Source organism: Sebastes umbrosus, chromosome 7 (assembly GCF_015220745.1).
Source record: "Sebastes umbrosus isolate fSebUmb1 chromosome 7, fSebUmb1.pri, whole genome shotgun sequence".
Lineage (NCBI taxonomy): Eukaryota > Metazoa > Chordata > Actinopteri > Perciformes > Sebastidae > Sebastes > Sebastes umbrosus.
This window is the reverse complement of record NC_051275.1, coordinates 29,929,725-29,957,538: the sequence shown is the minus strand read 5'-3', so window position 1 is coordinate 29,957,538 and position 27,814 is coordinate 29,929,725. Positions and strand designations below refer to the sequence as shown.

The following is a 27,814-nucleotide window of genomic DNA, read 5'->3' as shown; positions in this document are numbered from 1 at the left end:
AACAACACTACTGGGTTAGGTTGAGTGAATCATGGTGATCAAACATCATGGTTTGGCTTAACTTTGTTTCACACAGGACACGGACAGCGGTCTCCCTGGGGTCCTGTGTTTGTTGGACCCATCCATCTCCCCACCCACCTGCCAATAGTGGACTTTCTCGCTTGTTATATTCGTTATTATTCCACGTAACTTTCATTAACAGTCGCTCTGTGGGTCGCTCGTTGTACTACGTCACTACATCATTACAAAGGTATTTGTGATACGTCAAAGACAAATGTAATCCGCGACAAAATTCCTTCCAAACTTAATTGAGAATGCAGTTTAGTTGTATGGGGACGTAGTTTTTAGGAGACATGGTTGAATTATATGGGTGGAGGGAGTATTTCCCTGTGCATGTTTATATATGTTATATATGGTTGAGATCGACAAATCCACCCAGTTGATTTATAGTGAGTAGTGTTAAGCTTTCTAATTTCAACAAACATTTCAAATCACATCGAACACCTAGATGGGAATTGTGATTATGATCAAAGGATATAAGTGGTGTTATTTCTTTATTGTCAGAAAATCCCATTGAAAGACCAAAACCAACAAGGTGATCTGACTTCTCTAACCAACTTCTCAGCTTATTTGTTCCTACTGAATTAAATCTTAAAAGATGGGTCACAAATATATAGTTTCATTTAAAAAAAAAAAGAAGTAAAAGTCATCTTCTTAAAAAGCGGGGCGTTGTAGTTTTTAACAAACGTCACTCAAACAGGAGTAAACAGTGCATTTGTTGGGGGACTATTTTCAGCTGTGGATTAATACACCTCTGGTGTTCTAGTGAGTATTTACAGTACGGCAGCAAGATGCTGTATGTATGTGGGGTTAACTGAAAATTAACGTACCAGGAAGAAACATAAAATGACTACAGAGAGACACAAAAAGACTAACTAGACCAGAACAACTACAAAGAGATGAAAAGAGACGCACAACAACTATGAAATGGGGCAAAACAACCACAAAGAGACACAAAATTACTACAAAGAGACGCAAAACAATTACAAAGAGACACAAAACAACAATGAAAAGAAGCTAAACAACTATAAAGTCTGTGTATTGCTCCTGTGTAGGAGAGGTGGTGGGGCCTTTTGCATGTCTGTGCACAGGGGCCTATTGTCTCATAATCCACCCATGCCAGTGCAACAGTGTCGCTCACTGATGTGTTTTAATAGTTTTTGGGCAACAATGAAGCTCAGAGGAGCACAGAGGAATACGATATATCAGGCTTTGGCTAGGTATACACTACTTGTAAATACTATACTACTTTTTAAATATAGTCTATGAATGTTAACGTCAGGCTCACACTCACCAGTCTTGTCGGAGTTACAGAGTAGAGTCTCCTTCTCAGCTCTGAGCCCTGGACTGGGTCCGTGCTTCATCCAGGTTGCTATGGTGAACTGGTCTGTCAGATTCTGGGGTACCACCCAGTCGGGGATTTTAGCTGCCTGATGACCGTCAAACCTGAAGATCAAGTCGCTGTCCCTGCCGCTGTCAGTCACGAGGGAAGCCGTCCAGTTGGTGGCGGCGCTGGGGGCAGGCAGGAGGTCAGTGCTGCCCGAGGAGGCCCCTGGGGTCATCGCCGTGGGAACAAAATAAGGGGTGCAACAGAAGAGATGTGTCAATAACAATCACGACAGATATGTGGTGTATATTGGCCTAACCTTGGCTATGATTACTTATGAGTGAGGCAGATGGCAGGGCTTAATATGTAATCAATGGGCCGAGATGGATAGAGGATGCGGGTATTGATTCATGGCAAATGAAACTGACTTTCAAAAGGAAAGACATGTGCGTCATCGTTAGGAAAGTCAGAACATAGCTCACCGCTAAAATGTGCCTCTATGGAAACAGAGAGGACATATTGACCGAGCGCTATGGTAACACAAAGAGAAGAGACACAGCAAGGACCTGGAGAGAAGGACGGCGCGTGGTGTGAATCAGCCAATCACATGGATTGTTTACAGCTGACACTTTTGTTATATGATCCATACACTACCTGACAATACACACCAATCATTACTGCATTGCATTGAGCCATCCTATTGCCTTTCTCCTCTTCCATTTAAGAGCAGCTCCATCATTCCTTTGACACAACAACCTCAATATGTTGCGTCCTGAACGATCTTTGTTTTCAAACTGTCACCTTGACAAACGTTATATTTGCCATGTCGCTCACCGATGCGCCTCAATGTGTTTGACATGCCCTTACCGATCTATCCTCGCCCCTCTGTGTGACAGTAAAAAATGCATTTCACGTGTTTGAACCGCATTTATAAATCATTAGTAACAGCTTATGGATGGTAATAAATCAAAGCGATAGGGAACCACGCTGTTCCAAGAAAAAATGGGCAATGTCAGAATTCACCATGTCTCCCTTGTCCGGCAAACAGTTGCAACATGCATCTGTTCACTGCTGCTAATATAACACAACATTAGCACATTAATTGATGTTTTTTCCCCCCGTCTGTAAAGCTCGGTTTTTCCCTACTCGTACTCATGCCAGTGTCGACGGTCTGACTCCAGTAATTAGATTCCCCCAGTAAATAAATACGCATCGACTTCTCCGGCGCCCAGCTGCAGCTTCTCTTTGCCCGATGTCTTTGTACATTATCTCAAATTGATTGTGCTTTAAAAAAGCAATTACAATTTATTCTATTCGCTATCAGATAACGATTATGAGGTGCCTGAAAAGGACTCTTTAGTGGTAAACCATGCATGGACCGGGAGCCAGGGGAGGCAGGGAGTGGACGTTATGCATTCAGATGAGCTGGAATGGGGGCTTGTGAAGGCCGTTAGTCAAAGATGATGACTCCAGCCCCCCTGCTGGCGGTGCGGTGTGGGCGGGGGGAGGAGGAGGGAGCGGGTAGGCACGGCTGCTTTGTCGTCGCTCTGGGCACCGGCACGGCAGCTCGGCTGCTCATCAGTCACCGAGGAGAGAGCGTGGCTGCATCTGAGGCAGCTAATGCCCTCGCTCTGTCACATCATTAGTGACACAGCTTTAAGTTGCTATTCTGGTGCCTTCATTTAGCACAGGGGTTTACCAGGGACACAAGCGGAGATAAGAAAGCAACACGGACGGGGAGCTTTCAGATGTTGGTTTAAAAAGGACAGAGAACGGCGCCTCAGGCCCTGTCTGACCCTGGTACTCAGACCGTGGATTCCACTGATGCTTTTAGCAGCGGCTTACTTCAAATTCATTGCACTAACTTTCAGTTGGCCGCCTCGGTCAGAAGTCATCTTTGATCAGCCATCTACAGTATATTCTACATATCCACCACCATCCTAATAGCCACAGGTCCTACTCTCTTGTGATTTACTGCTACATGCCAGAAATGCTCACTCAATCTAAGCTGCTTGTCATTCTGGTCACACAATCACAGTTATGGTATTCAAAACACAACAGAAACGTGTTTGTTTGCAGAACCAACCGCAGAGTTTCTGTAGAGACTTCTCAGAGTAGGTCTCGCGGTCGCAGCCTTTCCCGATGTGGCTGGTCTGCAGCTCCACGGTGGTCCTCACCAACGACAGCGGCCCGCCACAGGTCTCCAGGTGCATTTTAGGAAACAGCTGCTTACTTCCTGTTCCTGGCTCATAGTCCACTCGCTTATTCCAATCTGGGGAGAGAGGGAGATGGTGTGATAGCGTTAGGGAAGGCACAGAGGATAGATTAAACTGCAGTCTGTCTTGGAAACACCAGCTCTGCTGGAGATGATTATTTCAAATGATATCTGATTTTGCCCACTTGTTGCTTTTGTTATTTTTCGCCTCATTTTGTCCACTTAGGCTACCATCAAAACAAGACTCCATTTCCAATTTTTCACTGTCACTGATATTTCTGGCATCACAACTCAATATCCTCCTGGCAGAATGTGCCCGGCTAATGAAATTGCTGCATTGTTGTTGGAGTGGAGTGCAGTGCCTGCATTAGCGGCAGTAGTCATTATGCTGTCACTGTCTGTCCTGTCAGCTGCAAATTGTGTTTTCTGTCCAGGCAGGCTATTATTTTGTGCGACGGTGATGTTTCAGCGTTTCCCTTCATTTTTTCCAGCCTTTGTGGTGAGAATTTGTGTTTGGCTGAACAGTCTCTTCCTGACAGAACTGCAAAATGATGTTGCCTGTTGAATGTTTATATGAGTTTTGTTTACAGTGAAGCCAATCTCAATCATTGTCAGAGTTTAAAACTGCGTACCCGGCATATCCGTAAATGCTGTCAACACAGATTTCCAACATTTGCTCAGTCAGAAGCCTGTCAGTCCAGTTACCTTCTTCTGTCATACGGCAGCATCATTGCATCATCGCTGTATGAAACTAGTTCTTTAAGAGAAAACTATACCACCTCAAAATTAATTGGGCACCAAGCTCTCATCTCATCCTATCCATCAGTGGTGTTTGCTAGTACACACAAATGAGTTCCTATCCATCCATCTATCTATCTATCTGTCTGTCTATCTATCGAGCATAGCTAGGAGCTGGAGGCAAGAGCATAAAGCCGAGCCGACTCTGAGAAGAAGAAAGCGAGCGGCTCTTTGGTGCTCACCAGCCTGTTAAATCTGCCATGTTCGCTTCCTCACACACTCACCACCTCTTGCTCGAACACATACACACACACGGCATCTGTTTTGTAGTTGATTTACCTCCTCCAGACTGCGAGTGCTGTGGGCTGCTGCAGCATTGTTACTACGGGATTGTCAGTGGCGGTGATGAGAATAGGCACAAACAATGGTCCGCGCTAAACGAGAACAAAACACACGTAAAAGGACACAAACACAAAGGGCTCTGCTGATTTATGTGTTTCTGTTTCTTTCTCTCTCATACATTTCTTTTGCACACAATTACTGTATGTACTGTATCGGCTATGTCCTCCCTAACCCAGTCTCATTCCAAACATGTAAAGCACCACAGTTTGGTCAGTGCCCTTCGGCGTCTGATACCGACGCACCGAGGTACCCTTTAACGTCCGAATGTGACGTGCCAGCATAGGGCCACTGACCAAGCTGCAGTATTTGACGAGTTGGAAGTGAGAATATGTCGAAGTCTACGGTGATGCACAACGAGTGCACGGGCATTCGATTTATTGATTGACGTCAGGATTTCAACAAATATAACAAAAAATGTTTCTAAAATACATTACCCACTCTAGCTTTAATAAGTGAACTTTAGAGGTTCTGGTAAATGATAAACTTTGGACAGAGTCTTCCAGTCTTTATGCTAAGCTAAACTAAGCATCTCCTGGTTCCAGCTTCATATTGATCACACAGGCATAAGGAATCGGTTTTCTGGCCTTTGTTTTTGCTATGCCGTGCTGAGCAAAGGAATGACGCTGCACCTTTTCGATTCAGGTTGGAGTGAGGGCCTAACAGATGCTCTGGTAATAACATACTCCGTCGACAACTGGGAGTCAAATGACCTGCGAGGACTTGGCATTAACGCTGCCAAACTGGCTCCAGTCCACACCCACAGAGGGAGGGGAGGACAGGGGGGCAGAGGCTGGTTAAGGATGCATGGGAAGGAGTGAGGGAACGTGGAAGGATAAATGAGGAGTAATGGGTTAAGGATGTAATGTGCATATAGATGCGAGGAAGGATTGAGTTTGGAAGTGGGTGATTAAGGTTTATGGTTAGAGAGCATTAGACAAACACAAGGGATAGGGGAAGGTGCTGACTCTCATCATCTCCTAATAGTGTTTAATCTCATGGAGTGAACGCCTGTAGGCTCCAAAGGAGGCTGTGACCAGCAGCCGTTCACTAACTACCTTCAGATAGATGTATACGTAGAGGCAGGCCGTCTCCTGCCAGAGCAAAGAGCATGTATTTTACATTCATACTCCGACTGGGCAGCTGTTTTTTGTCATTGACACTTTGAAGAAGAAAGAGTGGGCCTATCGTATAATTTACTCTTCTCATGTGTCATTCCCATTTACCACTTTTCTGTGGCTCTAAGGATGGGGATGTTAGATGACTGGTAAGTCGGTCAGTCAACCAGTTTGGTCCACATGGAAGTATCTCAACAAATATTGGATAGATTTCCATGACATTTTGAATGAAAGACATTAATGTGCCCCAGAGGATAAATCCCAATGACATGTAGCACGACTAGCAGGTCAATGTTGTCAGTTATCCACTGGAATACTCCACATCTACTAGACTTTTCCATCACCAGCAAATACTTTGCTTCAGACTGAAATGTCTTGGCGACTATTGGATGATGACTATTTGACTTTTCATATAGTGCCGTCATCAGGTAAACTTTTAATTTGTCCAATTTATCCAATTTTAACAGGTGGTTTATGACCAAATACTTGCAAAACTAATATCATTCCCATCAGCCTCAGATGAACGTTGTGTTTGCTGCTAACTAGCATATGCTAGCAAGCTAACATGCTAAAGTAAGATGACACCCTGGTTAATATGTAAATGATAATGTACAGCGAGCCGGCAGTGAAGGGGTTTATTTCACAACAATGACCGGCTCACTGTACATTATGCTGCTTATTACACGGCTACTTACTCAAGAAATCAATAATTTGACACAAAAACGTTCCGCCAGAGTCCAACATCAGAACTGCGTCCATAGCAAAGGTCTGTTATACATAGCAGCGGTATGCTATAAAGAAATAACAGACCGTAGAACGCAGTGATTGACCAATCAGAATCAAGTATTCAACAAAGCTGTGTAACTGCTGTTAAACATCAGCATGTTAACATATTAATTGTGAGACTGTTTTAGCTAATTTCAGCCTCACAAAGTTGCCTTTTTGCGATTACTTTTCATGTCAATATATTTTTTCGAACTGTTGTTTTTGTCATGAATACTTTCACACAGAATGGGAATATTACACGGCAAAAAGCAACACAATTTTTCCCGGAACAAGGTCGATTTTCTGAGCTTTTGCACTACGAATAAAGGCATCAATCACGTTGTGTGGAACGAGTTGAGTTGCGTCTATATTTTAGAAACAACACAGAGGCTCTTTAGTCCAAACCAGGACGACAAACTTTATTACTTGACCTTGACAAAGGCAGCGCAGACCAGATCCACTCCTTCCGTTGTTACCTTTCACAATAAAAGCCCTAGACATATAATATTTGCAGGTGAGTATTTTGCATTTATGTGTTGTTTATTCGTCACGCCCCCATTGTGTAACGGTTTTTAATCTTGTTATGTTTTGTAGTGAAGTCATATATACAACATCATTACCGTGCAATATCTAACATCAATGGAATGGTATAGTAGGTTACAAAAATGATGCTCAAGCAGGCAAGATTGACCGTCCTTCCTGCCAGTCCTAAACACTAAGTAGTTCCCTGTGGGTGCAATCCATGTTGTTGATTCCCTTAAAGACTAGGAGAGTACCACACACTGCAGCTACTGTAGTTGTTGTCACCCCTGCGAGGACACAAATATAGAACTTTTTAAACTCCCCATGTGAGCATTTTTGGCTCTTTGAATCTGAGGTCAGTGCATTGAATGCCACGCCACTGATGCTCATTACACACAAAGGTTTACTGTAAAAACACCGGGTAATGGGCCTGCGAGTGACCCCACTGTGACAGAAGCGGATGATGAATGTAAACAGAAGGTGTGAAGTGCACCGCCCTCAAATATAATGAGGAATGGGCCCTCTGGTAGGAAGGCAAATGAGTTACAAAGAGCGTGGGTGCAGCCCATCGTGAAAACAAATCACAAGACCAAGTACAGTAGCAGATGTTGCTTTCACACCAAAAGGCGCATTTCTTTTTTGAGACACGACTCCCCTCCACGGTAAGACACGAGGTAGGGGGTGTTGAAACACTGTGCAACCACTGAAGTAGACATATGAGCTGTTAAGGGAAAAGAAAAGAAAATGAACAGAGATACACTCTCGCCACAAAGCAAAAACAGTTTACTCTTCATTTCATAGCCTCTGTTTAGATAAGACCCCATACAAATAGCCTCATATCACTGATAAATATTTGGCAGAGGCACTTATCTTTAATAATGGGAAACACTGCAGCAATAAAAAGAAAAATGGTCCTTTGTCAAAAACCCACTGGACTGTACTGAGGTGTTTTTACAGGGATAAAACAAAGAAACACATCAGTGTCTTGAATCTGTGCTCTGTTTTTAATGTTTGGCAATGGCACATTTTTTAATGTTTAGATTTCTGAAGGATAAAAAAAACAACGCCAAACCTTTATCACCATCCTTTTCCCTGCCATAGCTTTTAAGCATTGATGCACTCCTCTCACAGATGGTTATAAATATATTTAATATCAAATACTTTCTACAGAAACCTTGTGTTAGTTAATGAAATAACACCATCTCTTGCTGTACAATATTGATGCTCTGGCGTCCCTATTGTGATACTTTGTGTTTTGCCACTGAGGCAGACGTAATTCCTTTATTTCCTGAAGACATTTAAATTGAAATGTTCTTTTCTGCGGCAGTTCAGCCTTTTGCCGGTCTATGACTGTCTGACATTGAATTAATGGCATAGTGTTTATGTTACTCTGTGTGTGTTAAAAAGGCTCTATAGAACACATCATGATTTATTTAAGTGTTCTTTAACTCTGAAAACTAAAAGCTTTTCTAAGTGACGTAAATAAATGCAGTACAAGGTTGATTCTTGCACTTAATCAGGTACTGTACTTTAGTAGAACTTGGAGGTACTTACTTTACTTGAGTATTTTAATCTGATACTAATTTGTACTTCTACTTCAATAAAAAAAACACTTTTTACTCCACCACATTTATATGACTAGCTACTAGATATTTTTGATACTTCAAGTACATTTTGCTGATAATACTTCTTAGTAGTGTAATGGATCATAGTTGATCTGTGATCCATACGGATCCTCCCCCACGGTTCGGCACGCATGTGAACCGCGGATTAATTACACAGCTTAACCATCACAGTGTAAAATAAAGTTTTACTGCTGACCATTATCAGATGATATTCAGTAAAAATATGTGATCGGGAGATCTGCATTAATGCTTTCTAGTGGTGGGTCCCTGATAATGCTGTATTATGAACAACAAATCCGTGTTGAAATCGTCAGAAAGAGAGCTAACATTAGCAGCACCGCAGCTAACAGCTACGGAGGTTCCACTGAGTTACATTATGGTGCATTCAGGCTCTATTCAGTAAACATGATTTGGGTTATCATGATGCGTTCAAATGCAATCTTGTAAAATTAGGTTTTTGGTAAGAAACTTGAATCAATGCAGTTGTTTGAAGGAGAGGTTTTCACAGCAATATGAAATAGACAATAGTGAGGGGATTACACTACCTCTAAGCAGCTTATGATATATATAATTAAGAACCACTAATGTAGTGCTTACTTACTTACTAAATAAAAAAAACAACAACTTTTTTAATTGTGTGCTTTTATTCAAATAACCACTTTAGATGACAATAATAAAATAAAAGGATAATATTTCAATTTAAAAACAATAAAAACGATCTGCATCGGCCGACATGGCTCATCAACGATTGGCAATCTGTATCTGCGGCAAAAAACGGCCATTTCTAAACTGCTGATATGATCCGTGACTTAAAACCGTGATATGATCTGAACTGAGTTTTATGATCCGTTGCACCCCTAATACCTTAATACTTCTGTACTTGTACTCAAAAGTTTGAATGCAGGCCTTTTACCTGTAACAGAGTATTTTTTACAGTGTGTAGTATAACTAGTTTTACCAAAGTAAAAGACCTGATTAATTTATCTGCAACTGAATTCTCATTTAGTATATAAGTGATTTAGAGGGGTACATTTTCCTCACCAGTAACACAGATCATGTGTTGTATTGTTTGAGATTATTAAGAGCATGGTCAAACTTATCTTTAGTTTCCAGTCCTATTCAACATCTCCACACACAGGTTTGTAGCTTCATATTTTAGTCAACTGAAAGCATCCTACATGTTTTGCATTGACATTCTGGTCAAGTATCTGTACGTGTACATGCAGTCAGACATTGTAAAAGGGTTTATTTCAAGGTCTGCTACTGTATGTATGAAGCAGTGGTTCCTGTAAATGTGCAGAGCCACTACCGAGCTGCATTTATGTCCCTGCTCTTAAGTCTGTGTAAGACTCTGCTGCTACTGATGCTATAACCAACAGGCGCAGCATGAGCTCCCGAATACACCGAGGGGCAAATTCACAAAGGAATTGTGCAGCTTTTGTGGCTGCTAAACGTGTGCAAATAAGACAAAAACAAACCGTGTAATTCTCAAAGCACTCGCAAAGAGTGAAATGAAACGCTAGCTGCGCTGCCAAGCAAATAAATAGCCTCTTGGTGATTATGTGCTATTTGCACATTTCTAAAGTAAGTAATATGCATACAGTTGGTGCAAAAAATGTCTTTCTATGCAAATGAGTCATTGCAAAAACAGTCCAATTCACAAAGAGCCATACGCAGTTACAGTGAAATTATTGGCGTCTTCAGAGAGTTGGTGGTAAGTGAAGCGCATTTATAAAGGGTGTCTGCTCTAACTGATTTATTTTGGGATACATACAGTTGTTTCATGAACATTAAATTAATAAAGCTCCCCGACATGTCATCTTTGAGAATACGTGAGATTTAATTAATCAATAAAGTTGCGTTGGGATCGCTACAGGTATTTGATAAACTCTAAAAATGTCTAAAATGTCTCAAAAAACTCTTAAAATAAGAGAATATAATTAATATTTTCCTCAGATGTATTATTTCATCCACCAGTTTATGTGTGCTCTGCAGCGCCTATATGGGCACAATGACAGGGGAGAAATTAAATGAGCCCAAGTCCGACCCGAGCCCGATCTATTCTATAAAAAAAGGCAACACATTTACGCATACAGACATACGTTCAAAAATACCAAATCACTATGAATCAAAACAGAAAGTACTTGTGATTGGGAGGCCTACATACCGACAGACAGAACTAGAAACCCATTCAGTACACACACACAAACACAAACAATGCACAGTAACAGTAACACACAGACTTGCAGTAGAACCCAGCTCTTTTAACAGCAGTGTGTGTTTAACAGGAAGCTATTTGGTCTCTATTGAGTTGTGTGCTTGCCTGCAGCACGCTGAGCAGAACTCACACAGCGGGCCCAAGAGTTTCTCTCTTTGTGAATATGAGAGGAAGACGAGAAGCAGAGGAGGCAAGGCAGACATGAAAACGACCATGTGGAAGTAGAAACTCCTCGCTGGCACTCTGATCATCACAAGAAAAAACACTTTTATGTTTGCGTGCGAAAGTGAGCAGTTTTTTTTTTTACGTTCAGTTGTAACCTGCATATGAAAAGATGTTAAATATTAGATTCGTGATCTAAATGTTGACTTTGAATCACTGATCTTCAGTTTTCTCTACAGTATATATTATAGACATGGTGTTATCAGTGAGAAGTGATCCTGTTACCACTGACACATAATGTCAGCCTATTAAGAAGCTAAGCTCTTCAAAAGGTGATGAAAATGGTACTACTTCATGTAAAATGAAACACTGAGAAACCATGTGTCCACTTTGCTATTTATGTTTTATGTCTAGAAAAAAGGTCAAGGGGCAAAAAAACTCCTTTACTTCAATAGCAAGCAGAAGGTTTCCATTTATATTAAGCTCACTCAATCTGTTGGAGAAACTACAGTGTGGCTATTTAAAGCACCGTGAATCTGCATAAAAATATTAAAGGCGTTAGTATGCTTCAAACAAACTGCTTGTCAGACTGTCTAACAGCATTTGAATCTCCCTCCCCTCACACCTCTCTGATGTTGGAGCTAGAGCTGCGTCTGATATTTTTTGTATAACTCTCTGAAACACAACAAGCGTGCCCAATTCATGCAGCGACTGGTCAGGGTTGAGAAGGTGAGAATTTATGGAGGACGTGACCTTCAATCTTAAGCCCTTTTTTTTTTATTCTTCGCACTACCTCTGTCATGTCTTGTGTGTTCAATGAGTGCAACACCTTGAAAGCCTTTGAACAGAGACTGTACGAAAGTGCGCCGTTATCTTTATTTATACGATTCACCGCGTCTCGTCCTTCTCTATGACGGCAGTTCATACTGTAGCACTTAGGTATAAACACTTTTGCCTTTAAAGGTACAGTGTGTAGGATTTGGCGGGCATCTAGTGGTGTGGTTGCAGATTGCAACCAACTGAGTACCCCTCCGCTCACTCCTCCCTTTCCAACACTGCGGTAACGTGAGCGGCCGAATGCGAAACTGTGGTAACGCCGTTCGCCTCGCTCATTGGCCATCTTCACCATAACAACACTACTTTAGGAGCGACGGAGGTCAGGCGGCGGCTAGGAGTACCACGATTTTTGCGGCTTACGTTACCGCAGTTTCACAAGCATGTCAGAGAACTACGGTGGCCTTTAGGTGACGTTAAAACACTAAAGACTCTCTCTAGAGCCAGTCTTTGGTTTGTCCGTTCTGGGCTACTGTAGAAACATAGTGGGGCGAGGTATCGGACTCTGTGAAGAGGACCAGGTCGCTATGTAGACATGAAGGGCTCATTTTAAGCTAACAAAAACACAACGATTCTTAGTTTCAGGTGATTATACACTAATGAAAACATAATAATGAATATTATAGTCCATTTCTGCTAATAGAACCCCCGAAATCCTACATACTGGCCCTTTAAATATGTTCAGATGTACGACCTAGTTGCTTAGAAGCACACAGAACCCTTTAGTGCTTTTGTGATATAATTCAGATAGCTTCATGTGGTTGAACTGGATATAAGACACCATAATGTACTGTGGCCTTTATAGATATTACATGTCCAGTGCAGTAGTAGCTTCTCATGGATTGATTTATAAGAGTCAAGTCTCACAGTTGGACTCAGAGTCAGAACCAGCTGCTGAAATTGGGAAGTTGTGCTTCACTTGTACCTCAGCTTAGCCATTGATCTCCTGGAAGGTGCAGTTCCAAAAGATACCATTACAGGATGTTGTTAAGACTGAAATCCTTACAAATGTGCCTGGATTACCAGTTTACTATCTATTTTATGCACATGGCAAAACATAAGTAAAAAGCAGATATTTTAAAGAACCCCTACACTTTTCGCCACTATTTGCAGTGAGACATACTATTTTGTCTCCCTGATAGATTATGAGCGATGTGGATGTAATACAGACTCACAGATGATCTCTCAGGTGCTCTGTTTGTAAGCGAAAACTCTCCACTGCTATATAGGTACCCACATACAGCTGAGGTAAGTTTCCAACCTCCTCCTTAAAATGAAGGGTGTGAAAAACAGAGTGAGAGATCCTGAGGAAGGGAAGATAGATAGAGGTGCTTAAGAAAATGATGCATCATCACACTTTCACACTGTTCCCCGTCTCTGGAGGGTGAGAGAGAGTGTGTGTGTGTGTGTGTGTGTGTCATCCGTAAGTTCTTGCATGCTTTTAAATGTGTGTAGATGTGTGGACGTGTAGGAAGGTGGTTGTGTGAACATTGTGTGTGTGAGTGCATGTAAAAATGCTGACACCACGTTCAAGTAGTCGGGAGGGGGTCGTCATTACTCGTCCCAGCCATCAGTGGAAGAGCCAATTTCCATTTAAAAGAGCACTCTGCTCCTCTTTTCCTTCCCTTCCCTTTGCTCTCCACCTCTGTCCTCCTCCATCTCCCTCCTTCAGTGAGTGCCATCTTTCAGATTTCTCCTCTTCTTTCCTGGACGTCATCCCTCTCTCTCTTTCTCTTACCCCACAATGCCCCAAAAGCATTCACTTTAATGCTTTCATGCATGCTTCATTCATGCATCGTTTTTTTTTTTTTTTTTTTCATTCCTGAGTGCATAGAGAGCTCTTACTTGTTTCGTTGGAGCGCAAGGCTTGCAACAGAAAAATGTAGGGCTTTTAAAGGTGGAGGCTGAGAAAAAAGTGAAAAACAAGTCAAAAAGTTCAATGACAAAATGGATCGGAGCGGAATCTTTCTTCCTTCCTGAATGTTCATGATAGGAGATTTTAGGCATCTAGATGGAGGAGGTTTCTCGGATGTTCTCTTTGAATGGAGCAAGTACTGGCTCTTACAAGACTTCAAATGAATGCTAATCTTGCTCCTTACTATTTGCTATTAAATTTGTCATATAAGCTTAGAGGTGAAATGATAATATGTCATTGCTGGGTTTGCAGCTTGTTTCTGCTAAAGTTAAACGTCAGTTTTGGACGTGTCAGGGACGGCGTGTCAGTTTCCGCTCGTTACATGTCAACATATCCTCATACAATACTTCATATGATATCTTCGAAAAGTTATTCATCATTTTTCGTGCATTTTCCTACAAATGTCCACCAACACGTGTCAATTTCCACTCGTTACATGCATACAGTCTTTTCAAAATAAACTTCCGTCTTCATAGGAAACAACTTAATTAGGTTTAGGCAACAAAACTACTTTGATGGGTTTAGGTAAAGAGTGTCGTTTGGGTTAAAAAATACATTGGAAGTGATGTAACTTAAGTACAGAAGTTACGTGACAAATCAAATCAACGTTGACTTCTGGTTTCACACGGGGTACGAACAGCGATCTCCTGGGTGAAAGCCTCTTGTTGGTTTCATTTTTGATGAACATTGCATTCCCACAATGCAATGCACAAAGGAAATGGCGGCACTACTCGCAGCTGCAAAGTAAATTGAAGGTGGTGGTGAGAAAGCTCCAGAAACAGGAGGATTCATAAGTAATACTGTAGTTTGATTGACGCCCAATGGCGCACATATCATGTATAATTTTCTGGTAGTATAGAACAGTAGGTATGTTGATTTCTTTTGTACTATCTGCAAAAAAAGTGTACTATAAAGATGTACAGTTATAAATAGTTAGTACAGTATGTTATATGTCAACCCAGCTCACAGGAAGGCGTATAAATAGCACGTTACACAGACATTCTGCGTGTCACAAGGACACATTTTAGGCTTTTCGTGTGCCATTTGTACGCCACGCAACAAAACTATGGTAACTTTGTAGTTAGGTTGAGGCATCAAAATAATTTAGTTAGGTTTAGGAAAAACTTCATGGTTGAGCTTGAAATAAGTACGTAAACTAAGACAAATATGTATGGAAACAACGTAAAATAAGTACGGAAAACATGTCACAAACGCCACTGAAAAACAAAACGCTAGTCTCGAACACCGGTCTCCTGGTTATAAGTTGTGTGTTTGTTGGACCCATCCACCTCCGCTCCTGCCACAAGTGGTCTTTCTCACTTTTGATTCTACATTACTAGCTCTGAGTGTAGCATATTTACGGGGATGCATTTACATTGCTGTCAGTACAGACTACAAAATGACACGCCAAAAGCAAGAAAGGCATTCTTATTGCACGTTAAATGCCTTGCGCATTATTGTGTCATTCATAAATGTTTTTGTGTGAACAGGCTGAATATGAAATTGAGACACAGTCAAAATTCCCTGTTAGAAGATGGTGAGCCCAAAAGAAAAATGTCAATTGCATTCATTTAAACACACATTTAAAGGGGTTTTATCTGCATAACTTGATTTATTTTAAGTGTTTCACATCTACAGTATGAAGAGGGAAATCTCAAAACAGGTGTGTCAAAATCTGTTGGGTGTTGCGGTCTTTACGGTATATCCAAGCCAATTTGGCATTTATTAAAAGTGTGTCTCTTTAAAACAATTTTGAAAACATTATGAATATGATAAGTAACGTCTGTCATCACAGTCTGTTCTGTGCAGCCCCCGAGGTGACGGAAACATATTTCTATTACAATAGTCTTAGAAAAGTCTCTAATGGGATAAGTTCTAATGAAATTGCACTTTTCTGCTGGATCCGCTGAGAAGCCTCCTAAAAGACCCCAATTTCATGTCTAGTGTAACTCTAATTCTTTTGCCCCCTTTGAGGATTGAGTGAAAATGACAATTTAATCCTGGGTGTTTAGAGCGGAGACACTGAAAGGAGCCAAAAAAGTGCTTTCTGAGGTTCTCCATTTTATCTTTTCTCCGCCTCTATTTTCATCCTGCTCATGATGGCAGCAGACTAAGCGGACTACTCGAGACATCCCACGTCCTCTATCTCCTCGCGGGGGATCCCGGGGGAATCCGAGGCTAGTTGGGATATATGCTGTAATCCCACAGGGTCTGCGCTGGGAGGTTTTCTAGCATGTTGCTCTTTAGTTGCTACAGCCATGGGTGGGGGCCACAACATAACTGTAGATCGACTGGTAAACTAACATCACAGCCATCCGATATATGTCTACATGATTGCAGCACCCGCCTGACGACACCCTGATACTTAAAAGTCTCTCCCTCGGGCTAAACCTTTACCCAGACGTTAATACGTATCTTTTATCTTTTCACTTAACTCCTCTGCCTTTTTTTCCCTTCTCCCATTCAGACACTCCCTGCTGTTTTATCCCTCTCTCATCTCCCTCCCTTACTCCCTTTCACTCTCTTTGTCTTTGTAATCATGATCGCTCAATGTCGCTTTGACACTGCAGTGGCACTATAAAGGAGACTCCAATCTCAACAGGCAGAGAGACAAGGACTGAGGGAGTGTAATCGCTCTTACACAGGTGTGTGTGTTAGCGTGTGCATCGTTGCACTAGTGCCTATGCTATGTCCATTTCCTGTTTGCGTATGTTTTGTGCATACATCCGTGTGTCAACAAGCTGTATCCGCAATTTGTCAGCAGGTGTCGGTGGAAGTATTTATCTTCCTCCCTCGCTCTTCTACACTTCACCCTGCAAACATGCATGAACACACACACACACACATTACCTTTTTAAACAGCCATTGCTCTCATCTGACACAATATGGTGAACCCAGGGCGTCAGGCTCGTCTCTATCTTTTAACCCCTGCCACCATTCATTCATCCCTCCTGCCAGAAGCCGAGGAGGAGCGTAGGGAGGCTTGATCCCTGCGACTGTGTGTGTGTGTCACTGTGTAACGCAATAACAGTGAAAAGTGGAGCAAGAGGAGAATCTAATGACCGTGATTTACACTGGAGACCTGATTCCTACTTCAAACTACTAGTGGATCAGAGATAGAAAGTCGAGTGGGGAGAATGAAAGAAACATGAACATGAGGGTGACCTGATAAGCCAGGTGGCGAGATGAGAGGACGGAAAAGTAAAGGGGAGAAAAGTAAGAAATAAAGTAAAGGCGAAAAAGAACAAAGTAAGAATGAAAAAATGCAGGACACAGACACAAAAGGCAAAAAGGAAACTGTGAAAGTAATAAGGGAAAACAAGCTAATACCATCGAGGGGATGAAAAGTGCTAAAGCAGCAGCCAGACAGCCTCAGTCTGAGATTAGAGAGGAAGCAAGAAAGGAGTAGGAGGTTAGAGGAAATGGGAAAGGGAAGTGCCGAGCCATTCATTTTTCTTCTTCTTCCCTTTAATTCATCCTCTTCCTACTGTTATCAGAGATCAGGACCATTGGCTGCCACACACACACACACACACACACACACACACACACACACACACTAGAATAGCATACTGGAGAGTGGAGCAGAAAATGCAGCTCCCCGCCTCAACGAGAGAAAATGCCTCAGAGCCTGTGTTGATTCCAGATACTCTACCTGAAGTTGGCTCTCAACTTTCCACCAACCTTACTGCTATCACACTGCACTCTTAGCAAAATATCATTTGATCATATCTTAAAAGCTTTACTGGTTCACAAGTGTTGTTTCCGAGTCTTTCTGTCATGATTTAAAGCTATTTCAAGGTCCAGTGTGTAGGATCCGGTGGTATCTAGTGTGCCAAATGTGTTGGAGAGCTACGGTGGCTGACGCGGAAACGTGAATGTCCCTCTCTAGAGCCAGTTGGAGCAGAGCCAGTGTGTAGAGTGTCTGTGTACATGAGAGGTGAGTGATGAAGTAAGAGAGAGAGAGGCGGCAACGGGAGCGAGTAACATTATCTACTCTGGCCCAAGCAGGAAAAGTTAACGGAGTTTGGTTTGTCCGTTATTGGGCTACTGCAGAAACATGGCGGTGCAACATGGCGGACTCCGTGGAGAGGACCCGTTCCGTATGTAGATATAAACGGCTCATCATAAGCTAGCAAAAACACAACGATTCTTATTTTCAGGTGATTATACACTAAAGAAAACATACTTATTAATATTATATTCCATTTCTGCCAATAGATCCCCCTCAGGTATAAAAAAGACGTGTGTAAAACCAGCCTGGTCTCACAATATGCCGTATGAATGACAAATCAGTATCTAAGTCATTTCGCATGCAATAATGCCATTCTTGCTTTGGGCGTGTCGTTTCAAGTAGTCTGTATTGACTGCATTGTAAACACATCAGTGTGAATTTGCTACGCTCAGAGCTAGTGAGATAGAAGTGAGAAAGACTGCTTATGATGGGGAGGAGGGGAGGTTGATGGGTCCAACAAACACAAGACATTTAACCAGGAGACCGGTCCCAAAGCATTTGAGGTATTTTGAAGCTACGTTAGTGACATTTGTGATGTGTTTTCTGTACTTATGTCACGTTGTTTACGTACTTATTCAAAGCCCAACCATGATGTTTTTCCTAAACCTAACTAAGAAGTTTTGTTGCCTAAATCTAACCACTACTGTTTCGTGGTATAAACATGGCGTTAAATGACTAAATGTTAACCCTGTGGCATTAAAGGACGCGCGAAAAGCCTAAAATGCGTTATCATGATGCGGAATGTCCTTAAAATGTTGTGCGTTCCCACGAGATTGGCTAGGTAAAACTGTTGACAGGACACCTCCAACCGGGTCAATTATTACTCTTTTTATTATTCATTTTGCATCCATGATGGTTTTATATTTGTCAAACCTTTCCAGAGCAAGAAACATAGCAGAAGAAGAAGACTGCTAGCATGGATGGAAACAATGCAGATTTTATATATATATATACACATCTATACGTAATGTATACCGATGTTGCCAAATAAGGTTCATCAATTTGTGTCACAGTTCAGTTAAGTTTCTCTCTGATATTTCCCTGTCCTCTAAAGGTTCTCCTGGTTTAGTTTCTGCCTCTGATTTGTGTGTTAATTAGCTTCCACCTGCGTTGATTGGTCATTCTTTACACCTGTGACAGGCTGTTCTTTGCATCGGACATTTGGATTAAACTAAAGAAACCAATAGCTGTTAGGTTAAATTGCCCGTGGGTGAGAACAAATCACAGCATCCATCTCTCTCTCTCCATGTCTCTGCATCTTAATCTTCACTTCAAAGTCGTTATATACCATTTAATAAGACTGAGGTTCCTCGCTGTGCATTCAGTATTTTCAGCGGCAACCAATTCATAAAAAATATTTATGATGTAATTATTACGGATGTCAAGTAAGGTATTACTGATTATTGGCCTGATTTATTTTCTATGCATTAAAACATGTCGTTTTTAGGTTTACTTTAGAATCCACTGACTACATTCACTTTGCGGAACATGGAAATGCTCATATTTGAGATTAATTTATTGCAAACATTGGTCCAACCCTTGTTTCAAATCTCCGTCTTTCCTAACGAGTAGTATTGACGTGTGCTGCATGCATTTTTAATAACCAGTCACATCTCGTACACTGCATGTTCCAAAGATGTTCATTTTTTTTATTCCGCTCTTCTTACTCTAAACATTTTTCTCCAGGACCATCAATGCAATGTCTGGAGATGGATTTTCCTTAATTTACATTTTGTAGAGAAACAGAGACATCAAACAAGTATGGTATGGAGTGTTTTTATACAACAGCTTCACAAGTATAATTCTGTAAAGCCTACGTGTTGTTGTTATTCATTGAACTATTGTTTAGATGCCATAGAACGCTGCTGTTGTCAAAGGTAAATATTCAACGCCACTTCTTTCCACAAAACCGAAACAATAATGATGTCTCATTACAAAGGAAGTGACGGGGAAATGCAAACATCTGAATCATAAACACCTACTGTATAATGTCATATTGCTCTAATTATTCCCCAAACCTGAACCGCAGTCTGAGGTTCAGACTAATTGCCTTGACTGACAATATCCACGGGTTCACTTTTAATTTGGGGCTGTTTAGAGGTAACACAGCATGCAGAGACACGTGTGCACCAACCACACACACACACACACACACACACAAGCACGTGGACACACACAAGCACCTGGACACACTCGTACACGAGGCTCAGAGCCACACTCAGCACACAAAGGATGGATGTGAATATGCAGATTTATTTTTTCATCAGTGTGGTAATCTGTCACTCAAGGTTTGTGCTAAGCTGTGTGTGTGTCAGTGTAGATGGGTTTGGACAGACTGTGTGTGCGTGTGTGCATGTGTGTGTGTGTGTGTGAGAGAGAGAGAGAAAGAGAGAACCTCACTGCAGGGGGTAGCCAACTTCTTTTTGAGTTGCACACTGAAGAACTTTACATGCTGAGGGATAATTGCAAGTCCATGAGTGTGCATGTGTGTGTGTGTGTGGGTGTGTGTGTGTGTGTGTGTGTGTGTGTGCGTGCATGTGTGTGTGCGCGTGTATGTGTGTGTGTGTGTGTGTGCACCACCTGCTTTAGAGGACATACATGACAGAAATTGCTCTGGCTCTTACTTAATAGGTGAGGAGAGCTCGTTGAGGTTTAAAGGAACAGCGTGGAACATTTCAGGGGATCTATTAGGAGCAATTAAATATAATATTCATAACTATGTTTTCATTAGTGTATAATCACCTGAAACTAAGAATCGTTGTGTTTTCGTTAGCACAGAATGAGCCGTTTATATCTACATAGGGAGTGGGTCCTCTTCACGGAGTCCGCCGTGTTGCTCAAACCAAACAAGCCTTTCGCATTTTTACGTTACCTGAAGGCCACCGTAGTTCTCCGACACACTTGTGAAATAAAAAAATGAAATGCGATGAAATAGTTTAATCGATTGACAGCCTTAGTTTTATTACTACTGTTACTGCAAATGTTTTATACTACTGTATTATTGTTTACAATTTACAGAAAAAGCCTGACTTATAGACACTGTATGTTGTTGTTCCTTGCTGTATTGTTTACATATATATACTTTTATTTATACCACACCAAATAAAACTGATAATCATCCCATCGAATGAGGAGAAGAGGCTCTATAGCGGCCTGCTTCCTCTCTCACTTATCTTCCCTTTTGTCCACTCATTCCATTATTAGTTTTACTTATACTGTATGTGTGTGTGTTCATGTGTTTCTGTGTGTAGAGCAGGAAGGAGGGAGAAGATGGTCGCTATAAAGCTCCATAAAGGCGAGGGGGAGCTGCATATTCAGGTGATAATTCTTTCCATCACTACACGTGACACCTTTCACATCGTCACATTGTCATTTGATAAATTGCCATCATTGTTTCTGTCAGTGTTAGACTACATTGTTTTAATGAAAGGTAGTATAGTAGAATAGAAATTGAAAAGAAGAAGCTGATATGGTGATGCACACACACCTGTGCGAGTGTGTGTGTGTGTGTTCATGCGGGTGAACAGGCAATACCTGTCAGTATAAGGAGCTTCCACGAGCCAAGTGAGGACATGTGATTGGTCACGAGAGACACACAGCTGAGCCCTGCTGTCCAGAGTCGGAGACCAAAGCTAATGTGAACAGACAGATTACTGTTTTTTACCGGAAGAAATCTTTTGTGTGTGTGTGTCTTTGACATTCCCACAGTAGCCTGCCTTTAATACAACAACCACTAGCTCTATTAAATATGCCCTGATCTGTGGCCATGGCATTTACATCCCCCTCTCCATCCTCCCCTTCATCCCGGCTGCCAAACAACACTCATAGGGATGACTGCCCTTTCATCAAGGTACAGCGTATCTGTCCTCGTGTATATTTGTCTGTATCTTCTCGCCATAATTGTGTGCTGAAAATCCTAATTTGAAAAATACAGGCTTCAAAGACAGGATTAACGCTGAGAGAGCCTACAGAGGGAGTTCATGTCACACCCACGACAGCCCTGGCTGCTCTGTGTGTTTGTGTGTGAATGTGTTGTGTGCAGACACTGAACTGCCACACACTCCCACAGTAACTGTGTGAAGATGAAGATCAATGCATCTCAAAAGTTTGAGTGTTTTTTGATGTGAGAAAATTTAGGATTTAAGTGTACAGCTGTGTGTCGATGACGACGTGCAAATGTCTTTGTGTAGCCTACTTGTTTCTGCGTGCTTTTATTGTACATCATGAAGACTGTGATTCCACTTCTCATCCTTGTTTGTAACTTTGCCCCTTGGCATTAGGCTCATAAAAATCCACTTCGCAGCATGCTGCCAAGTGCTGCCGCAGTGACTTTGTACTACTTACATGTACTCATTTTGAAATTGAGAACAAAGCATAAAACTTTTACTCCTTTTTTCCCTTTCATTGTTTCCTTTTCGTTGTTTGATTTGGTGACCTTAATTCCTCTGAATCTCAAAATTGGTCCCTCGTCTGGTAGAGCTGCTGCTGAACTGCAAAACGTACCCTTCTTAAGAAATTATTTAGGCTAGACGGTACTAATGGTGAGAGTTTCAAGATATCCCTTGAATCATTTATTTTCCTGATGCAAAATGAATTGATTTGGCTTTTTCTGTCTTGTTTTAAGATCCCGACCTTGTGCTTCTGCCTCAGATCAGAAACATGTAAATTTATCTAAAACCACAGGCATGTGCTGCCACTTGTTTTTGAGAAAACACAGATTGGAAGATTGAACATGAGCCAAACAACTTAGTGTTTTCAGGGTTCAGTGGCTGCCACTGAGCTGCTGCCAGGGTTCCTCATTTACCGCTGTTTATCACCAGCCCGCTAACACCACATCCTGGGGGACGATAAATGGCTGGACGCCAAAGAAATCCAGCACATGAATCACCTTGTTAATGACAGAACAACACAGATTGCACATGGTTACATGTGAAGCTGCACCCTGCGTGTGTTCGTCTTTCATCACATGAGCCGCTGCCCTCTCTGACAAGTGTAAATTGCGTCTGCAGTTATCCCGAGCGCCGTTTGTGTTGTTGTCGTAGAACTTGTCTTTGCATTACTCTGTGCCTTGTTAAGGCTGCCATGACTGCTTTCTGATGTGCTAAGAGCCGTGTTGGCTGTGTCACGGTGCTCTTAGTAAAGTGCTGTTGATCACACCAGCTAAACCTGACAGGCCAATTCCTCAGGGAGGGAAGGAGACGGAGAGAGAGAGAGAGAGAGAGGGTCAGGAGAGGAAAAGAAATATAGGAAGGTAGGTAGAGAGAGACGACAAAATGAGGTATACAGCAAATAGCACACATTCAGAGGTAAGCACACACGCTGAAGTAATGACATGCAAATAATCACATCTGTGTTTCTGTGAGCATAAAGGGAACACACACAGCTCCGACTGCATGCTCCATCTTCGTTCTGTACACTACAGCCAGGCACGCATATTGCACAAACTTAAGTAATCGCACACAAATAATTGCATCTGCGTTTCCTGATGTATAAACACTGCTCAGTCAGAACTGCCTGTCGCACACACATACTGGGCCCACCTTGCCAGCCGGGCTTGCAGACGGGCTTGACGTCGATGCGGACCAGGACGCTGTGCAGGGCTCTCTTCTGGCCGCAGTCCCAGGCCGTCACCTGGATCTCGTACTGCTGCTGCCGGTCGTAGCTCAGCTTCTCTGTGTTACGGATGTTACCTTGTGCGGAGAGAAGAGGTTCAAGGTCAAACGCAACCCAAATAGCTTTTTTTCATTATAATGTGCTGTCGAGTAAATTCAGTTCCCCTATTGTGTCTCATAATGAAAGCATTTTGCACTGACCCATTGGGCTCATTGAGGGACAAAAATTGCAAACATTTTTGTCAATTAACAGAACTGTCTTGTTATTGTGTGGTTGGAGTAGAAGTTCAGTTGTCACTGGTGTGTCAAACTACCTTCAAACAAAGGATTTATTCTGTGCAGTTTCGGTTTCTGTATTTCACTATTTCGTTTCAGCGGAAAAAAACCCCAACACCTGAAATTAATTTAGGCAATTAAGGTGAATATGATTAGTCTCATTAGGGGGGTTGGGGAGTGGGGGGATGGTTCTTATTTAGGGCAATAGGCCTTTTTCCACAGAAGACATGTTGGCATGTTACAGTAGGAGAAGCACAGGTGCACATAATGAAATGAATGAAGGCTGCCATTTAGCTGCTTCAGTTTTAGGTTCCTAACCATAGACTGTATATAAGAAGTGGACGTAAGTGGAAGTGGACGTAAGTGGAAGTGACGTCACCCATTGGTTTGTGGATTATGGTTTTGAAGCTTCAAGTTTGGCATTTTGGTCATCGCTATCTTGGTTTTTGGCCATTGCCATCTTGTTTTTTGCAACCAGAAGCGACACAAGAGGGTGGAACTAAGTACAACTCAACGCTGAATAAGACATTTTTTAGGTGATCAAATGTTACATTTAACTTTCATGAACAAAAAACACACTGTGAAAGAGTTAAAGTACTAAGACAAAAATACGGACAACTTCCAGACCGGACAACGCCGTGGTAACGACCTTTCAATCATATACCCTGCTTTATGGTCTATTTGACTCTAAATGGGACCATAATTTACTAAATGAACATCATGCTGTATTGAAGAAGACTTGACACTAGCGATTGAGACCATAGACTTTCTCATAGACTTCTATACAATCAGACTTCTTTTTGCAACCAGAGGAGTCGCCCCCTGCTGGCTGTTAGAAAGAATGCAAGTTTAAGGCACTTCAGCATTGGCTTCACTTTTCAGAACCGGAAGTTGCCGCCTGTTCCTAAGGCTGTATTAACAAAATATCCTAAGGCTAAGAGTAACTCCTAACTGGCCAAATTAGGAGAAACTCCCAAAAATAAGGGGCATGTTAGTCCTAAGGTTAAGACTCACAAGAGTTTGGTCTGACTGAAATTCATTTTAGCATTAAAAGTAGCTCCTATAAGTCTGTGTGAAGTTAGAGCTAGTCTCACAAACAGTCAGCTGGTGCAGATAATGCTTCTTGTCGTTGCAGCCTTTTTGTAAGAATACAAAAATAATGAACTTTAAAAGCATATTTTGACAGTGGGAGATAGTCACACTTTTAACCTAGGTTAGAGGGTTTTCTGTGCTTAAATATAAAACCTCTTAATACTTTCACCCTCCCTGTAATCACAGACGTTAAATCCGAATGACTGCTGGTCAACATGGTTTATGAGCAATGATCACATTTCATACTCATTATGAAAATGAGATAAACTTTATTGTGAACTCGGCTGCATTAAAACAGTATGTGATCCCAGAGAGCAAGGGGGAGGACTGAACGGAGGTTAACGGGCCGTCTCCCTCCCTCTCTCTCTCTCACTAACTACAAACACACTGGTTCAGCAGTATGTGTGAAGTTATAAATACAGGTATTAATATACATTTGCAAGGGAATGTCAAGCTGAGCTGCGTGTGTGCAACTGACTAGCATGGCAGCTTTGATCCTGTGTACATTGGACATAAGGATTTAATCAGCTCAACAATGAACACAAACAAGCCAATAACACCAGAAATGATGATTTGTGGAACTCTCTTCTGCTGAACCCCTGAAAAACAGCTGGTGAACTTTGAATATTCTCAATCACCACTTTGTTTGATAGTTCATTATCGTCTCAGACTTGCAACTGTAACTACTTTTAAAAACAGTCTGCCTTTTAATTGAAATTTGTATCTTTGTCTTTTTAAACTTTCTTTTCTTTTCTTTTATACACTTCTATTCTTCTTACCTGTGTCTTTTTTAAACTTCATTATATAAAGCATCTTGAGTTACCTCTGTTTATGAAAAGTACTATATGAATAAACTTCTTTAGAAGCTAGATTTTGAAAGTATCCAACCAAGAAAATCCCAGCCCCTCGCCTCAGACCTCCCTCCAAAGCAACTCCCCCAAAACACATGAACGTGCACTGCCTGACTACAAAGAAGCTGGAAGACGAGTCCACGAGAGTAAGTTGGGAAGAGGAGCGCAGCACATCGTTGTCATCGCTAAACGCATCCAACTACATCAATGAGTGCATGGTCAGAGTGCTCGTAGGTAGACAGGCAGGTATGGACCCTCTAACCATTTCATGCAGGCAAAATGAAATGATTGGACGGGCATATTACAGTCCTGCAGCAGCCAGATACCGGATTCTTTTCTTTTTTTTTTTTGGCAGAGCGTTTGATTTATTGATTGCTGTCAGGATTTAATGACGTTTTCAACAAATATATAATACTATATATATAATAAAAAAATACTTCTAAAATAAATTGCCTACCCAAGCTTTAAGTGTAAGTTACATTGAATAATCATTAACTGCAATGAATACATGAATAAATAAAGCTGATTTCACTACATTACCTAGTCAAACATGTAGAGATTTGATGGTCAACTGGAGAAAAACAAATCATAGTATAAACAGGCAGATTGTATTGGACGCCACATACAGTACTGTATAGTCAAATATTTGACTTTGTTTCATATATATTCTGACACAGTTCATAAAATGTGTAAAATATTTGTTATTGAAATCAACCTGTCTGTGTGTCTAACCTGTCTAATCTAGTTATAGAATTCATCATTTGACATATATTGACTCTGACTGTAAACCAGGCCTATACATTTGGTGAATTTCAACATTGAATGTGTAATTTGATGAAGCATTAAAATCAAAATCTGCTTCCTCCAGTCTGGAATAATGCCGTTAGTTCAGAAGTTTCTTCACAGAAGTTGATGCACAGTGGAATTGGTGAAGTGGTTCAGGAAGTTATTATAAAATGTATAATGTTTTTGTGAAACCTTTTATTCTGTAATAAATATCACAAACCCAAATCTGTGACTGAGAAACAGTCTGGAGTTACTCGGCCACCAGAGATTTGGAGAGGGACTTTATGGAGTCATAAAACGGCTGTGTGAGCTTTTACAACTAAATGAGCTTTATTTTATTGTAGTCATAAGAAATGTGCAACAGATACGATTCCATATTCATCGCTGCTCTCAACTTTCAAATCTATTCTTAATGGAGCCGTACATCAGTCTGATGACTTCTCTTCATATGACTTTAGTCCACATAACTATAGAAAGTATGAAAGTTAAATATGCACGTTAAACTGCCTTGAGGAAAGTGAGTAATAGCAGTCCCACTCAAAGTGTGCGTCTACTCTACAGCCTTGTGTTTCTTTATGGCATATTTGCTTTATTAGATAACACAGAATACTTGTGTATTGCTGCTTATCTGCTGTGTGCCGGTGTTTGCTTGAAGGAATAATGGGTATTTAATTTGAATTTCAAAGCATCGTTATATATCATTGTCAAATTAACTGTGATGCCTTAATATAATCACTGTAACAAATGAGATCACGGTTGGGATGACAGGTAGCCTCTATCTCTCACAAGTGGTTTGATTAGCACTAATGTTTCTCAAAATTAAGACCAGTTTCCATTAAACCCCCGCTGCTTCCTGATGAAATGAAGATATTGGTACTGGTTCTGCCCTCACCTCACTGGTGGTACTTTTCTGAAGGTAACAGAAACGTATGTTAGCCCTTCAATGGTATCATCATCCACCAGAAGTGAGATTGTTCTGGAAGTACCTGTTTATCATCTGTTTATCATATTGGGGCTTTGGAGGTATGGAGGACGAAACCTGCCAAAATAAAAAAATAAAAAAATAAAAAAATAAAAAAACAAGTAAATAAGTTAATAAATAAGTAAATAAGTAAATAAATAAATGACTCGATAAATAAACACTTATGTCATAAAATGCAGCAAAAATAATATAAAAAATAAATGTAGCCATTAATTAATTGATTAAATGTGGCATACGTAATATTTCTGTTTTAATTTGCTTCTTAATTTATTTATCTTTGTATTGATTCCCTTATTTATTTA

General features: G+C 41.2%; 1 protein-coding gene and 1 long non-coding RNA gene across 3 annotated transcripts in view; one reads left to right on the top strand and one right to left on the bottom strand.

The window, feature by feature from the left end:
* The window catches only part of LOC119491328 (calsyntenin-2-like), a 262,721-nt gene that overhangs the window by 56,996 nt on the left and 177,911 nt on the right, over window positions 1-27,814 (bottom strand). For both annotated transcript variants that reach the window (XM_037775219.1, XM_037775220.1), the window contains exons 5-7: window positions 23,454-23,603; window positions 3,474-3,659; window positions 1,355-1,612 (exon numbers count right to left, since the gene is read on the bottom strand). In XM_037775219.1, coding sequence (XP_037631147.1) covers window positions 1,355-1,612; window positions 3,474-3,659; window positions 23,454-23,603 — 594 coding nt within the window. The remainder of the gene's footprint in view (window positions 1-1,354; window positions 1,613-3,473; window positions 3,660-23,453; window positions 23,604-27,814) is intronic.
* Window positions 249-7,074, top strand: LOC119491329. The gene is made up of 3 exons (XR_005207591.1): window positions 249-356; window positions 1,094-1,096; window positions 7,064-7,074. It is a non-coding gene; the product is annotated as an uncharacterized LOC119491329 (long non-coding RNA).